This window comes from Ranitomeya variabilis, chromosome 4, assembly GCF_051348905.1.
Source record: "Ranitomeya variabilis isolate aRanVar5 chromosome 4, aRanVar5.hap1, whole genome shotgun sequence".
Taxonomy (NCBI): domain Eukaryota; kingdom Metazoa; phylum Chordata; class Amphibia; order Anura; family Dendrobatidae; genus Ranitomeya; species Ranitomeya variabilis.
The window spans coordinates 495,858,690-495,874,663 of record NC_135235.1 but is presented as its reverse complement, the minus strand read 5'-3'; the positions used below and the strand labels follow the sequence as shown (position 1 = coordinate 495,874,663).

The 15,974-nt window shown below is 41.9% G+C and overlaps 1 protein-coding gene across 1 annotated transcript in view; it reads right to left on the bottom strand.

Moving 5' to 3' along the window:
• Window positions 1–1,721: 1,721 nt before the first annotated feature.
• The window catches only part of NAGLU (N-acetyl-alpha-glucosaminidase), a 28,712-nt gene continuing 14,459 nt past the window's right edge, over window positions 1,722–15,974 (bottom strand). The window contains exons 2-6 of the mRNA XM_077251985.1: window positions 11,204–11,351; window positions 8,257–8,403; window positions 6,106–6,191; window positions 5,144–5,400; window positions 1,722–2,996 (exon numbers count right to left, since the gene is read on the bottom strand). Of these exons, the coding sequence (XP_077108100.1) occupies window positions 1,786–2,996; window positions 5,144–5,400; window positions 6,106–6,191; window positions 8,257–8,403; window positions 11,204–11,351 (1,849 nt within the window). The 3' untranslated portion in view covers window positions 1,722–1,785. The remainder of the gene's footprint in view (window positions 2,997–5,143; window positions 5,401–6,105; window positions 6,192–8,256; window positions 8,404–11,203; window positions 11,352–15,974) is intronic.

Genomic DNA, 15,974 nt, shown 5'->3' with positions numbered 1-15,974 from the left:
GCTAACGGACGGTACTTGTTAGTACACTGTCAGTTTAACTCCACTCAATATTTACATCCATCCACCACTGGAGCTGATGACAACTGATCAGTGGGGATGCCGGGTGTTGGGTACCCACTGATGTGATGTCGGATACTGATCATCTATCCTAAGGGTATGACCAGAGAAAACCTTCAATTGTTCCTCCGTCAAGCTAGAAACAGGTTTTCTACAATCAATATGGATTTATATGTGTTAAAGGGAACCTGAAGTTGTTAAGAACCAACAATTAGACTCAATTTGTAACTACAGGAGATTATCCAGCAGTGAATTTTATAAAGGTTATGTGGCTGTATCCTTCATTTACAGCCATACTGTGATGTTCACAATGTAACTACACTAATATGCAGAGGTGTAGCTTTTCTTTCTCTGGGACAAAATTTCAGTTTGCTCCTCTACCCCTGTATCTAAATACTCTTGCCAAGGCACAGTGGCTTGTTGGCTCCCTCCATAGCAGTCAAAATGTTCCCCACTACAGCTACACCTCATCTATAACAAAATTATTAATTGACGAGACATTTAGTACATAGGTCATCAATCTTTTCAACTTACGAGCAAGTTGAGCCACAGTCGATGTGAAAATAATCTGTTGAGGATATGACCTAGCCACATGACTTTTACCATAATATTAGCTGTTGATGAGATAAATTTGACACTTGTGTCAAAGCTAAATAAAACTACGATATCTCTGGTCCCACCAGGATATATATTGCTTAGAGCTACTAGTACTACCAGCTTGGAAGCCACACTCTTCTATTCAGTTGAGCTACTAGTACTACCAGCTTGGAAGCCACACGCTTCTATTCAGTTGAGCTACTAGTACTACCAGCTTGGAAGCCACACGCTTCTATTCAGGTGAGCTACTAGTACAACCAGCTTGGAAGCCACACGCTTCTATTCAGTTGAGCTACTAGTACTACCAGCTTGGAACCCACTGGCTTCTATTCAGTCGAGCTACTAGTACTACCAGCTTGGAAGCCACGCGCTTCTATTCAGTTGAGCTACTAGTACTACCAGCTTGGAAGCCACACGCTTCTATTCAGTCTAGCTACTAGTACTACCAGCTTGGAAGCCACACGCTTCTATTCAGTGGAGCTACTAGTACTACCAGCTTGGAAGCCACACGCTTCTATTCAGTTGAGCTACTAGTGCTACCAGCTTGGAAGCCACACGCTTCTATTCAGTCGAGCTACTAGTACTACCAGCTTGGAAGCCACACGCTTCTATTCAGGTGAGCTACTAGTACAACCAGCTTGGAAGCCACACGCTTCTATTCAGTTGAGCTACTAGTACTACCAGCTTGGAAGCCACACGCTTCTATTCAGTTGAGCTACTCGTACTACCAGCTTGGAAGCCACACGCTTCTATTCAGGTGAGCTACTAGTACTACCAGCTTGGAAGCCACACGCTTCTATTCAGCTATTGGTTGGGGGACACCGATTTAGTGCCAGTATTATAACAATTGTAATGTATGTGATTTTGAAACAAACTAAAATTAGTGTTTTACCTCAATAGATTGGCGAAAAAACTGTAGAGAAAATGTTGAAACTATAAATATTCATTTTTTTATTAACCTGCATATCTTGAAGAACAATGCTGATACAGCAAAGGTATTTATGAGTTTTATGCACATTTTATGATTGTAATCCAACACTAATAGAAAAAATTGACGAGAGATTAGATTGGAGTACAAAATTTCCCTTATAAGTTTATTTATTACGTCTTAGAATTTTGAGACATTGTGGTTTATTTTCCTTCATTTATTTTTACTGCATTTGGATAATACTTTATAAACATGTTTTTCACAATATCTATGGTGTTCCCAGTGGGAGATGGACTATATTGCTTGCCATTGTAGATGAACGCCTTCTCTACGTCGAATACAGCATGAATGAATTTTTCTTGGTGGAAGGGTTGATGTGCATTCAGGCTTTCAATCAAGCACCAAAGAAATAGGCTCCAGCGTTTAGAATAATAATCTCGCACTAGCCCACCAAATTGTTTGTTAGCATAGTCCAAAATGTTGCCAGTTGGACCCCAAAGGGTGATCTGGTTACGAGCATTCATGTCATAAAGTAAAGCCTCTTCTGGAGTTACTGCCATTTTACTGGCATCTTTCAACCATCTGCCAAGCAAAAACTGGGGTTGACTGGAAAGGAGATTATCTAGTTCAGGGAGAAGATCGTAAACTAACACACCACCTGCAGTCATAAGTTTTTCAAGATCTTCACTTTCATAAAATGTTTTGATGTCTATATAATATTGAGTCACCAACTGCTGTGCAGCTTCTCTAGTTACATCCACCAGATCATAAAGAAACGTGCTACTGTTTGACAGAGCAGGAGCAGCAAAATACATAAATTTCCAAGCTTCAAAGAGGTAGCTTTGATTGTAGCAGACTTCTGTGTTCATTTTAAGAGATGGTCGTCTTACTAGGGGGGCGTGATTATGGTCTTTCCAATATTGGGTACAGTTGTAGACACTTCTAAGAAGAAGATACCAGGCATTGAGAGCATTGGGGTTCTTTTGCCCATATCGTCTGGTGGAATAACCTACGATCCACTCAGTAAGGTTAAGGGGCTGGGAGCTCCAACCTATCTCATTCATCAGTTCATATATCATGTCATTCTGTTCAATCCCTTCTGGGGTCAGTCCTGTTCCAACCATGGTTGAGTCATTGAATGACATGGCCTCAAAGGGCCCAGAGTTGACAGTGTCAACATTTCCATATAAACCATGGTTGCCACCAAAGTTATGCAACATGCACCAAATAAATGGTTGTCCAAAAAAAGACTTTGTTGATTGATAAACAGGCGAATTCTCTGCAAACAAGTCAAGGACAATTATTTTACCAATAGGTGCCCCGTGAAGTAGTGCACGAATCTGTGCTGGCTTCCAGAACGAAGGATTGTTAACAAACAGCCAGCCCTGCAACAACCAGATTGCTCCAGGATCCACTAAAAACAGATAAAAACAAAATGTTAGTTTACGATGTAAAAAACACTAATGGCCACCATACACATTAGAGAGCTGATGGACAAAATGATCGTTCGGACAACAGCTATCTATTCCGACTCCCCCAGACACATGAACATTTAGCTCAGCCAAATGTGCACTGGTGTTTAAAGGGAAAGCAAAGAAAGCCTCTGCCATACAACTCTGACGGCAGCTTACCTAGCGAATAACAAAAGGGTTGGGAGAGTAAAAATCAAATTTCCCGACTCTTATCTCTCCAGACATCATGTGTCGGGGGATACTCGGTGTAGTATGTACTGCATATGCTGATTGAGTAATGACAATATAACTAATATGTACCACATTTGAGATATTATATCATCCTGCAATTAGCAATGTGGTCTAACGCTTCTTGACCCTGGGCTTAAAGCAAAGCAGATTTCTCTTTAGTGAACCAATGACAGTGCCGAATAGCACACTTAATTACAGGTAAGAACATACGTTTTACTATTGGTCAACTTTGCCTAGAAAATTAACCTTAAGGGACAGAATCTTCAAGAAGTTTTTACCAGAAATCTAGCATAAAACCGCTTGAAATGTTACAACATTTTTGTATAAGTCCAGGTCGAAAGTGTCCATTGGGTGGTACCAAGCCAAGCAAAGGCTCCAGCTGTCATCACTAAAGCCTCCATCATTAATCCCCATAGGTGTTGATTGACATCATTTCAGTCTGGACACGTTGAAGTCAGTGCAGTGCAGGCAAAGTCAAGTACCTTGCTGGAGGAAGCAATGGGCAGAGTATATTGACATCATCCATGGCACGTACTTTGCTTAGAACCACACACTAGTCACTGGGCAAGTGATTGAGAAACTGTTTCTATATACAATTTTAAACAAATGTTTTTGTATATAGAATAAAATCCATTCTTCATCTGAAGTTTTGCTAATGGGTCTTTTTGTCATTGCGTTTTCTGTTTTAGAACTGGGGAGGACCAGTGAAGTGGTGATCTATTTATTGACTGTGGATTTTAAAGAACTTGCTCTGACCCTCAGGTGCGAGTGTGAAATATCAAGATCAAATGGTGAAAAAGTTCTCACATTGCCCATACCTAATGATAAATGTGACTTTTCTGTCTGGTCACTTTCACTGTATTTGCAGCAGTGAGAACGTTAAAGGGAACCAGTTATATTAAAAATTGTATGTGATCTGCAGGCAGGATGTTATAGAGAGGAGGATCTGATCACATTGATCTACATTTTAGTGGGAAAAAAATCAATGAATCCTGTCTTTTATTCATTGAATTTGGGTGTTTGTATACATATGAATCCAGGGGGTGGTCTTATTCACTGATTGACACTCTTCCCTGTATGACACTGGGGTCCTGGGTTCAAATCCTACCAAGGACAACATCTGTCAGGCTTTTCTATGTTCTCCCTGTGCCTGCATGGGTTTCCTCCCACACTCCAAAGACATACTGATAGAGAATGTAGATTGTGAGCCCCAGTGAGGACAGTGATGATAATGTTTGTAAAGCGTTGCGGAATTAATGGCGCTATATAAATGAGTAAAATAAATAAATAAAATAAAAATCACTAGTAGGATTGTCCACTGGACTCATATGTACACAAACACCAGCAATTTCAATGGATAAAGCTTCTTCTTCTGTATGACATACTAGTAATAGATCAGACTGCCTGTACAACATGACAGGTTTGAATGTGAAGTGTTGTTTTTTTGTGTATTAACTAAATGGGGAAAAAAAATATATCCAGTTTTTCCCATCTCATAAATGTAGTAAGTTGAAAGGTTAATATAATTAAATTGGGCCTGAAGGTGAAATCTAAGATTACAGGCTCCCCTGGTGCAGAAAGGGGTTGTACATGCTTTTAATACTGTGGACCTATCCTAAGGACTGGTCATCAATGTCACATCGGTGGGTGTCCAGCACCAGCGCTGCCACTAATTAGCTATTTTCAGCTCCAGTTTTTGAGTTGAAAACAATTGACTGTGGAGGGTGCTGACTTTAAAACCCCCTCAATTTGATACTAATGACCTATCCTAAGGAAAACCCCTTTAGTAGCATTAATTCCTGAGTAGTGCACAAGATAAAAAATGATTAATTTACTAATTAGTAGGTTAAATTCATACCATTAACCATGGACTTAAAGATGGAACTACTGATTGCAGACAAATAGGCAGGATCAGAAGAGGTTGGGGTCATCTCGTTGAATGTATCTGCATTATAAATATGGTCAGTTCCAAATTCCCGTATTATCTCAGTCATAAAGAGCCCTCCAATCTTCTGGAAAAGGGGATCCTCCGGGTCTAGTAAATAACTGCACGAGTATGTACAATTGAAGTTGCTCCATCCACCAAGTCTTGTCACATTGATTTTAGGAAATATTCTGTAAAAATAATAAAACTAAAATGAGGGAATTGAACTTTGACCACCCATCATATAGTTTTAGTGCGAAAACAAGAAACGATAAGGAAAGGCAAACTGAACTCAGGATTGGAATAAGATGAGATCGCATCCTTAGGTGGAATTTCTCAGTGTGTAGAAAGTGTCAAAGCCAGGTATGGCTCTACAAGATGAATGGACTATGGGGGCTAATCCCCATCTCACAGCAGAGAGATAGGCTGGATAACAATATATACGAGTCTTCCCTTTGTAACATGTTAGTACTCCATTAGGTACCTCAACTATCTTTCCAGTCATTCTTAAAAAGTTTGTATAGCAACCTTTGACAGTCATACCAGCCATCATTAAATGGGTTGTCCCCTTCGGGGACATTTTTTTTACTGAAATGCGTGTTTTTAGGACATAAAATGATTTTTACAATCAGGACAGTCTAATAGGTACCAAGATATATTTCTTTCCTGTAACTCTTGTATGTGTTTTTTTCTGAGCTTTTCTCAGCAGATTTACGACCACAGACCACATCAAAGTTCAACGTGCAGGGAAACTAAGAGCCTGTAAAAACTAAATGGTTGGAAATATTTAATGAAGCCCAATTGCAAAAATGATCACTTTATCAGGTCATTTGGCCATATGTGCTATTTTAGAGCAGTATAGAATACACACAACTCAACAATAAGTAATGAATTACCTTAGCAGGCCTTGTGGAATATGTCCAGCAAATGCAGGCAGCACCGTGATCATTCCGAGAGATCTCATCCTCTCTACAATCTTGTTCTAAGATTTAACATGAAATAAATGCATTTATCATCAGGTTCAGTTAGGCTCAAAGGGTTATCAACACCCAGTACAGTCATGGCATATAGTTGGGGCAAGTGACATCATCACTTTATGATCAGCGCGATCCGACTCGTGTGACCCCCACTAGCGCTGCTTTATAACTGCAGCCTCTTCATGGTTTCCCTGCACAGCAATGCCCCAAGGAGGACACATTGCTAAATCATTCTCGGGATCAGTGTGAGGCCCCCAATCATAAAGTGATGACATGGTCTAGCAACAAGCCATCACTTTATCAGATCAGACTGACCCTTGTAGCGTTCCTATCCAGTGGGCTTCATTTACTTAGACAGGTGTCAACAGTCTTATTTAGACAGACCGATTTCTGCCCATAAGTGATCAGTTTTCAAGTGGCCAGCTCTTGTTTATAGTCGGCTCAGACTGGCAGACAAAACTGTATTGGGAGAGAACTATTGTTAATGTGATTGTTCTGTCCCCACACTGAGTGCATGTTTTCGGCAGCACATCACGTGTTTACTGGGGGAGATGTGCTGCCGACAGGGATGATGTAATGATCTGCATAAATGATCCAATCAGTCAAAGAAAACATTAATCGGCAGCATGTTTACATAAGCGGATGATAGGGAACTACCGGTCTTATGTACATTTGTTTGCCGATTACACCAGCATGTGTAAATTGACTTTTAGACTATTATTCCCACATAGCCTTTGAAAGGAAGCAGCACTGATCATCATGATCTCATTTAATAAAAGTTGGATATAGCTATTAATGCCATCATCTGTAACACGTTCCTAGAAGAGAACATGTCAGTAGACTCATGCTCCTCAACCACAGGAAGCAGGTATCAGGGCTGAATTTGTTTCCGAAATGAGGAACAACAAGGAAGGGACCTGTCCATCACCTGGAGCACGGCAGGGAGAAGCCGGCGGGGGGTGGTTCTGTTGGACTAGTCTGGTCCATTTCTATAGTGTGTGCATACAATAGTCTTCAAACTCTGTTTTCTCTGAAACACTTAAGAGTTTCAGAGAAAGCATACCAAAATGCAATCATGCAGCCAGGCACCGATTCCTGCTACCTGCAGTTTTGGCAGCAAGAATCGAATGACAGGTCCCCTTTAAATAAAATGAATGAGTAGATCAGGCCATTATGCTCCAGCCACCCAACTTCTTAAAGGCATCAGACAACATTCTGATGCGTATGAGGGTGAGGAGTGTCAATAGCTGATGTCACTGAAGATAAGTGTCAGGAAGTGTAAACTTTAACACTTGGCCTTTGTTATTCCGAGCTCCCCTTTATCCAAGAAGTAACATTTCTCCTTGCGGAGAGTGACATGTTAAGCATGCTGAGATGAGGAGATTTAAAGTAGCAATGCTCCTCTGGGAAATATGCTAATTGTCTCTTTAGAGAGGAAGAGAACTAGAACTCTACTGTGACCTATTGGAAGTAGCAATCCTAACAGTCAATGTCAACCCTTTAACGAGCCTTGTCACATGACTTAGGATAAGAGCCAAACCAGAATCTCAATTAACAGACACTGTGGTTCAGGGTACTGCCCCTCGTCAGTGCAAAGTGCAAGATCTGGTTTGGCTGAGTGAGAGGCGTCTGACCGGTATCCAAGGGGTAACATTTCTCCTTGTGTAGAGTGACATGTTAACCATGCCAAGATGACGGGACTTAAAGCCACAATGCTCCTCTGGGAAATATTCATGTTAAGATTGAAGAGACTATTTGCATGTTAAGGAGAGTATGGAGTCAGGAGAGATAGTCCACAGTTCACAATTCTATTGAAGGTATGGAACAATTTAACATTACTACTTGTATTGCCTGTTATCACATTGCATCTCCTAACCTAACAATTCCTACAAAATCCTGTATAATATTAAATTTGTTAATGCATAAAATAAGGAAATAGATTAGCATTTAGCATTACGTTTCATCAAATTTCTATTCATTATTAGCCAGTTTAATAAAAGGCTAAAACTCAGATCTTCAGCTTCTGATTTTCCCCATTTCTCGGCATGTCACAGTACACGGATTATCTACCTGCAGGAAGAGCTGCTTCTCCATCCAATTGGAAGACAATGGACCACCCCATGTGTGAATATTCCCCATCCGACCCCAGGCAAGAAATGCAGGACCTGTGAAAAAGTCATCAATCTCCGACTGGTTTAATCCCAAAGTCAAAAATACCTAAAATTAGGGGAAAAAAATATATACCTTTAAGAATAACAGTTCCTATGGTCAAATAATTATCAGGCTCAACTGCTTTGTCATAACTTGTTATATGGAGAAAAGAAAATGTATATATAATGGACATCGGGCCAGAAAATGTATAAATAAATAAATAAATATATATATATATATATTATTATTATAGCGTCATTAATTCCATGGCGCTTTACATGTGAGTAGGGGTATACATAATAAAAACAAGTACAGGAATCTTAAACAACACAGGTCATGACTGGTACAGAAGAAGAGAGAACCCGGACCATGAGTGCTCACAATCTACAAATACTGTATATATATATATATATATATATATATATATAATTGTTCCCATTAGGAGGATATATATACCGTATATATGCTCCTAATGGGAGCAATTAATAAATCAGAGATCTAATTAATAAATGGAGCTACCAACACTTCTCAAAGTATTGTGTACAGTGTGAAAGGTCTTTTTGGCAAGCATTTCTATATGAATCAATAAGAAAATTCTCATATCATACCCCACACATGAGCAAACATCTGGAGACCATCTGCTTGACTATTGCATCCTAGGGTTTTCCATAAAATCGAGCACAGTCTCAAAGCAGGGAAAAAAAGAAGCAAAACGTTTTATCTCGGCTAAATTAGACAGTGGTCAAAATGTGAAACAGATGTTTCGTGATCACGAACAATATACCGGTCATCAGGAATGGGTAGTATCTACATACAATTCATATATAATCATGTAGTGCCACCTAGTGGTAAAACGTGGAGCTGGGTGTAACAGAAAAATCGCATAATGCCAATGTGGTGCCGTAGGTTATTTATTTTACTCTGAATCTGAAATATCGGAAGCTATACCAAGCAGTGGGAGACAGATATTTACAGTGGGTACGGAAAATATTCAGACCCCTTTACATTTTTCACTCTTTGCTTCATTGCAGCCATTTGGTAAATTCAAAAAAGTTCATATTTTTTTCTCATTAATGTACACTCTGCACCCCATCTTGACTGAAAAAAACAGAAATGTGGACAGTTTTGCAAATGTATTAAAAAAGAAAAACTGAAATATCACATGGTCATAAGTATTCAGACCCTTTGCTCAGACACTCATATTTAAGTCCCATGGTGTCCATTTCCTTGTGATCCTCCTTGACATGGTTCTACTCCTTCATTGGAGTCCAGCTGTGTTTAATTAAAATGATAGGACTTGATTTGGAAAGGCACACACCTATCTAAATAAGACCTTACAGCTCACAGTGCATGTCAGACCAAATGAGAATCATGAGGTCAAAGGAACTGGCCAAGGAGCTCAGAGACAGAATTGTGGCAAGGCACAGATCTGGCCAAGGTTACAACAGAATTTCTGCAGTACTCAAGGTTCCTAAGAGCACAGTGGCCTCCAAAATCCTTAAATGGAAGAAGTTTGGGACCACCAGAAGTCTTCCTAGACCTGTCCGTCCAGCCAAACTGAGCAATCATGGAAGAAGAGCCTTGGTGAGAGAGGTAATGAAGAACCCCAAGATCACTCTGGCTGAGCTCCAGATATGCAGTAGGGAGATGGGAGAAAGTTCCACAAAGTCAACTATCACTGCAGCCCATCACCAGTCGGGCCTTTATGGCAGAGTGGCCCTACGAAAGCCTCTACTCAGTGCAAGACATATGAAAGCCCGCATAGAGTTTGCTAAAAAAAAACACATCAAGGACTCCCAGACTATGAGAAATAAGATTCTCTAGTCTGATGAGATGAAGATAGAACTTTTTGGTGATAATTCTAAGTGGTATGTGTGGAGAACACCAGGCACTGCTCATCATCTGCCCAATACAATCCCAACAGTGAAACATGGTGGTGGCAGCATCATGCTATGGGGGTGTTTTTCACCTGCAGGGAAAGGACGACTGGTTGCCATTGAAGGAAACATGAATGCGGACAAGTACAAAGATATCCTGGATGAAAACCTCTTCCAGAGTGCTCTGGACCTCAGACTTGGCCGAAGGTTCACCTTCCAACAAGACAATGACCCTAAGCACACAGCTAAAATAACAAAGGCTTGGCTTCAGAACAGCTCTGAAACCTGAAAATGGCTGTCCTCCAACCCTCACCATCCAACCTGATGGAACTGGAGAGGATCTGCAAGGAAGAATGGAAGAGGATCCCCAAATCCAGGTGTGAAAAACTCCTTGCATCATTCCCAAGAAGACTCATGGCTGTACTAGCTTAAAAGGGTGCTTCAGGGCAGCACAGTGGCTCAGTGGTCAGCACTGCAAGGAGTTTGTATGTTCTCTCTTAGTTTGCGTGGGTTTCCTCTGGGTGCTCCGGTTTCCTCCCACATTCCAAAGACATACTGAAAAGGAATTTAGATTATGAGCCCCATCAAGGACAGCGATGATAATGTGTTCAAAACTGTAAAGCGCTGCGGAATATGTTAGTGCTATATAAAGATTATTATTATTATTAATATTATTCTACTCAATACTGAGCAAAGGGTCTGAATACTTATGACCATGTGATATTTCAGTTTTTCTTTTTAAATAAATTTGCAAAAATTTCTACATTTCTGTTTTTTTCAGTCAAGATGGGGTGTAGAGTGTGCATTAATGAGAAAAAAATGAACTTTTTTGAATTTACCAAATTGCTGCAATGAAACAAAGAGTGATAAATTTAAAGGGGTCTGAATACTTCCCGTACCCACTGTATATTCATTTACACACACACCATATACACACACATATATATATAATTTTTCTCGGCATTTGATATCAGGATAGGTTGTTTTACCCGTTGCCATATGACCTCCTGGCCTGTAAATGCGAGAGGCATGTTGATTCCATTCAGCGCCATCCAGTCTATTTCCTTCTCCCACCTAGCCCAGTCCCACCAGACAAATGAATAACTTGAAGTGCAGACATTTTGATAGTAGCGAAACCTTATTTAAAAAAAGAGAAAGGAAAAAAAAGAGGAAAGTCTGTCACACAAACATGATATGATTTACGCTCAGTGGAAACAGCCAGTGTAGATCTGCGCGGCAGCCATGTAATGGTCAGCACAGTTCAGGGGAATAGGGCCCGTGTGCAAGGCAACGCTGTACACATGGACCTTGTATGGCAGCACACAGTTCAATCCTACAGAGCCATATACAGTCTGTATGTTGCCATATGATACCTCCATGAAGCATTTTATGCCATCAGAGGAAGAAACATCCATAATACAGCAGGCACTGGGGCACCCCACAGTATTTCCACTCATGAATTCCATGTGATTTTATGTGGACTCATACTGTAATATCTCTATGCCTCCATCACAATGAACATTGCATAACAGATCAGTTATATACATTCCTTAGAGTGGTTTCACACAACTTTTTTTTATGAAAAAAAATCACAGCATTTTTTCCAGAGGTTTTTTTTTCTTCACACTGTGGCTGGATGTTAACTATAATGTGCTTTTTTTTATTATTTCTTAAGACAATCGCTAAATGGATAACAGATTACTCTAGGCAGCGGAGGGGAGAAGAAATGAAGGCGAGTCAGCCACACGTTTGTATGGTACTTTCTACTTCAGGCAATTGCGTACCACAGAAACTATTGTTCGTCTAGTGATCACTGGGGTTTATAACAGGAACACACTTTTAAGAGTAATAATAAGTAATAAGAGTATTTGGAACAAGTTCAAATCTTGTGACTTATTTGCCATATTACCTTGTAGGTCGAAATGCAGCTCCATTAACTTGCAGTATACAGCTACAGTGGAATACAGCAATCTTTGGCCAAGTTACCTGTATCATGGCAAAAGTCGCCATGTACCCCCAGCCTGAAGTCTGCAGAAAGCCATGTATGTGCTGCACAAACAACCTTATTCAGACATATGAATAGGAATTTCACACGCAGAACTTTCTGTAAAAATAAATCTGCCGCATGTGAACATATCATAAGTTTATAATCTGGTTCCCCTCATTATTATTTACAGTGGCTCTGCCGTGTCGCCTCAACGCAGGCTGCGCAGAGTGTCTCACCTAGTCTGGACCCCCCTTTGCTTCTGCTTACTGGGCCCCATCTAGCCGTAATGGCAGTAATGCCCTTATGGCGACCCTGATTGCAGGGGCGATGTTCTTAATGAGTTAGGCAAAAAGAAATATGCTGCACATTTAAAAATCACCTTGCATGATAGTTTATGTATGGAAAATATTTACAACATTTACGTGAGATTTTTCATATCTTTGTATACCACACATGGCTGCATACATGCACCTCTCTGTGAAACAAGGGTTCACACTGCATTAGAGGCGTCCGTTAGACGGACTACGTTACACCGCGGCATAACGCGGTGTAACACAGTTTGTTAACGCCGCCATTAAAGTCCTATGTCGGACGCATTGCTAGCGCACGAACACAATGGGCGTGCGCTAGCGATGTGCCGTCATTGAGTGACGGACCCTGGGACGCGGGCTGCAGCGTTTCCGGGTCCATCACTGCTAGTGCAGATAGAGCATCTGTTAGCTCTATCTGTGCTAGCGCGACGACATATCGGCACTTGCGTTAACAGCAGCCCGTTAACGCATGTGTTGAACGGGCTGCTGTTAACACAATGTGAACTCGGCCTAACTAGAGTCCAACAAGCCCTGATTCAAAATTTGGGTCTGGGCTTCCCTCAACACAAACCCCGTCCCTGCATGTTGATCAGATATATGGGCTCCGTCCTGTTACATACGTCCCCCATCCTAGTTTATATGTCCCCCATCCTAGTATATAAATATATATGTCCTCCATCCTGGTATATATGACCTCAATCCTGGTATATATGTTCCCCATCCTGGTATATATGTCCCTTATCCTGGGCCCCTTCCTGGTATACGGTATGTCCCCCAATCTGCTGCTCTTCTTTAATGTATAGAAAAAAAAATGAATCTACTCACCTTACCTCTACTCCCTTGCTGCACGGTGTCCTCTTGTGAAGCTGCAGCTGACTTCAGCTTTCAAGCAACGAGAGCGTATAACTTCACTGCCATGCACCCCAGTCATGTGCACGCCAACATCAGCTACTGGCCTCTGATTGGCTAGCAGCATGTATTTCAGCGCACGTACCCGTGCCACAATACACTTCAGCTGAATGTGCGTCCACGCATTCAGTTGCAGTTTGTGCTGGCGTCAGTGGTCCCCTCACCCATACGAGCCCAGTCGCGACCTCTATGCCCTGTAGTCTCGGGCATCTGCTGAATTTCCCTCACTGCCAGGGCTTCTCTAACATCTCATCCTGCGAGGGTAGAAAGAAATGGTAAATGGACACGGACTGGGGTGTGGCTAAAATTTGTCCCTCTTTCTGCTCTTCAAAAGTTGTGAGGTATACTTTACATTTCATCTTCAAAACGATCTCAACGATCTCCCAGGCAGCAGCTGCCAAGGCAAACAGGATCATGGGGTGCATTAAAAGAGGTCTGGATACACATGATGAGAGCATTATACTGCCTCTGTACAAATCCCTAGTTAGACCGCACATGGAGTACTGTGTCCAGTTTTGGGCACCGGTGCTCAAGAAGGATATAATGGAACTAGAGAGAGTACAAAGGAGGGCAACAAAATTAATAAAGGGGATGGGAGAACTACAATACCCAGATAGATTAGCGAAATTAGGATTATTTAGTCTAGAAAAAAGAAGACTGAGGGGCGATCTAATAACCATGTATAATTATATAAGGGGACAATACAAATATCTCGCTGAGGATCTGTTTATACCAAGGAAGGTGACGGGCACAAGGGGGCATTCCTTGCGTCTGGAGGAGAGAAGGTTTTTCCACCAAAATAGAAGAGGATTCTTTACTGTTAGGGCAGTGAGAATCTGGAATTGCTTGCCTGAGGAGGTGGTGATGGCGAACTCAGTTGAGGGGTTCAAGAGAGGCCTGGATGTCTTCCTGGAGCAGAACAATATTGTATCATACAATTATTAGGTTCTGTAGAAGGACGTAGATCTGGGGATTTATTATGATGGAATATAGGCTGAACTGGATGGACAAATGTCTTTTTTCGGCCTTACTAACTATGTAACTATGTAACTATGTAAAAGTGACCGACGCAGCTTAAAGGGGTCCACTGGGGTGATGTCATGGCAGCTAAGATGGTATAACTTCCCACAAGTGAAGCTGGGTCCTTAGGGGCTCCTGGTGTGTATATGGAGATAGTGTGTAGTGTAGAAAGGAACAGAGGACACAGGTTTGCAGTCTCTTTACCTGGTTACTGAAGACTTCAGGCAGCCACAGTCCATGGTCCCGGACTACAGGTACAGGCAGGGTCCAGCCGGCTTGGAAGTGAGTTCAGAGTCCCCTTCCTACTAGCGCTTTGGTATAGTCCCTTGCTGCCTGTGGCTTCTGTCAAGGTCCTCACTGTTCTCTCTGTCCTCCTTAAAGGTGGGACACTAACCCATATGACAGGTGACTCGAGCCTTTTTACAGGGTCTCTATCACGACCCGGGCTCTATTCGCCACTGTGTCTCCAGGTGTTAGGGCGGACATTTGATGTGTAGTCCAGCTATCCTGCCAGTTTCTGCTGTAAGTCTTGGAGTCCCTCGCAACCTCGGACTTCTGGCCACCGGTTTCTGCGCTCTGTAGGGAGGTAGCCCACTCGCAGCTGTCCTCCCCAGTTCTCACTCTCCTGTGCTTCACTTCTCCAACATGCTCTCTACAAATTGTTCAGCTTTCTCCTTCTCTTTCTCTAGGAGCTGCAGCACTTTTCGTGGCTGCACGGTCCCTCTCCTTCCTTCTCCTCTGTCTCTATGACAGGAACTATCTCTCAGACTGGCTGACTTTCCCTCCAGACCAGAATATATATAGGGGAGCCACCCACAAGCTGGATCAGAGCTCCCCCTTCTAGCCTGGAGTGTGAACATGCTGCATGTTTGTGTGTACCTGATAGTGAAGATCCTCCCTCGCTCCCAAGCGTGACATCACTCTCCCCATGAGGAAAGCAATGCCAATGTGACAACCAGGAACCTGGAGTGTCACACGTGTCAGTCCGACAGTGGTCTCAGGGCTACCAGTTTAGGCCTCTCCCAGCTTCTCACTAAGCTGTACTCCTATGATAATGCTTCTGCCATTTTTTCTTGATTCCTGTTCTAGTAGAACTTTCTGACTGGTTGATGCTCACCATGCTGTAACTAAAGGCACTTCTTGTGTTCTTGGCCTCAGCAGCCCCTCATATTGCTACAGCCCCACCCTGAGCTTCCCACTAATTGCTAACCCTTTCCTACCCAAAACTCCTGCAGTTTTTCACAGTAATCTTTAAAATCAATGCATCATATGAAAAATAGCACTATAAGGGCTCATGCAGGCGATCATATTCTCAGTCTGAGCGCGATCTGTTAAAACATTGGATTGCACTTGCCCAAGGAAGCAATAGCACAGCATGCATGATTTCGATCCACTATTCAAATCGCACTGGGCCATACAAGGTAATAACGGATAACATCTGGATGCTGTCCAATTTTCTCGGACTGACAGATTGTTTCCGATTTTTTTTTCATCTTCTCCACATCCGAGAAAATCCGATCACACTCTAATCAT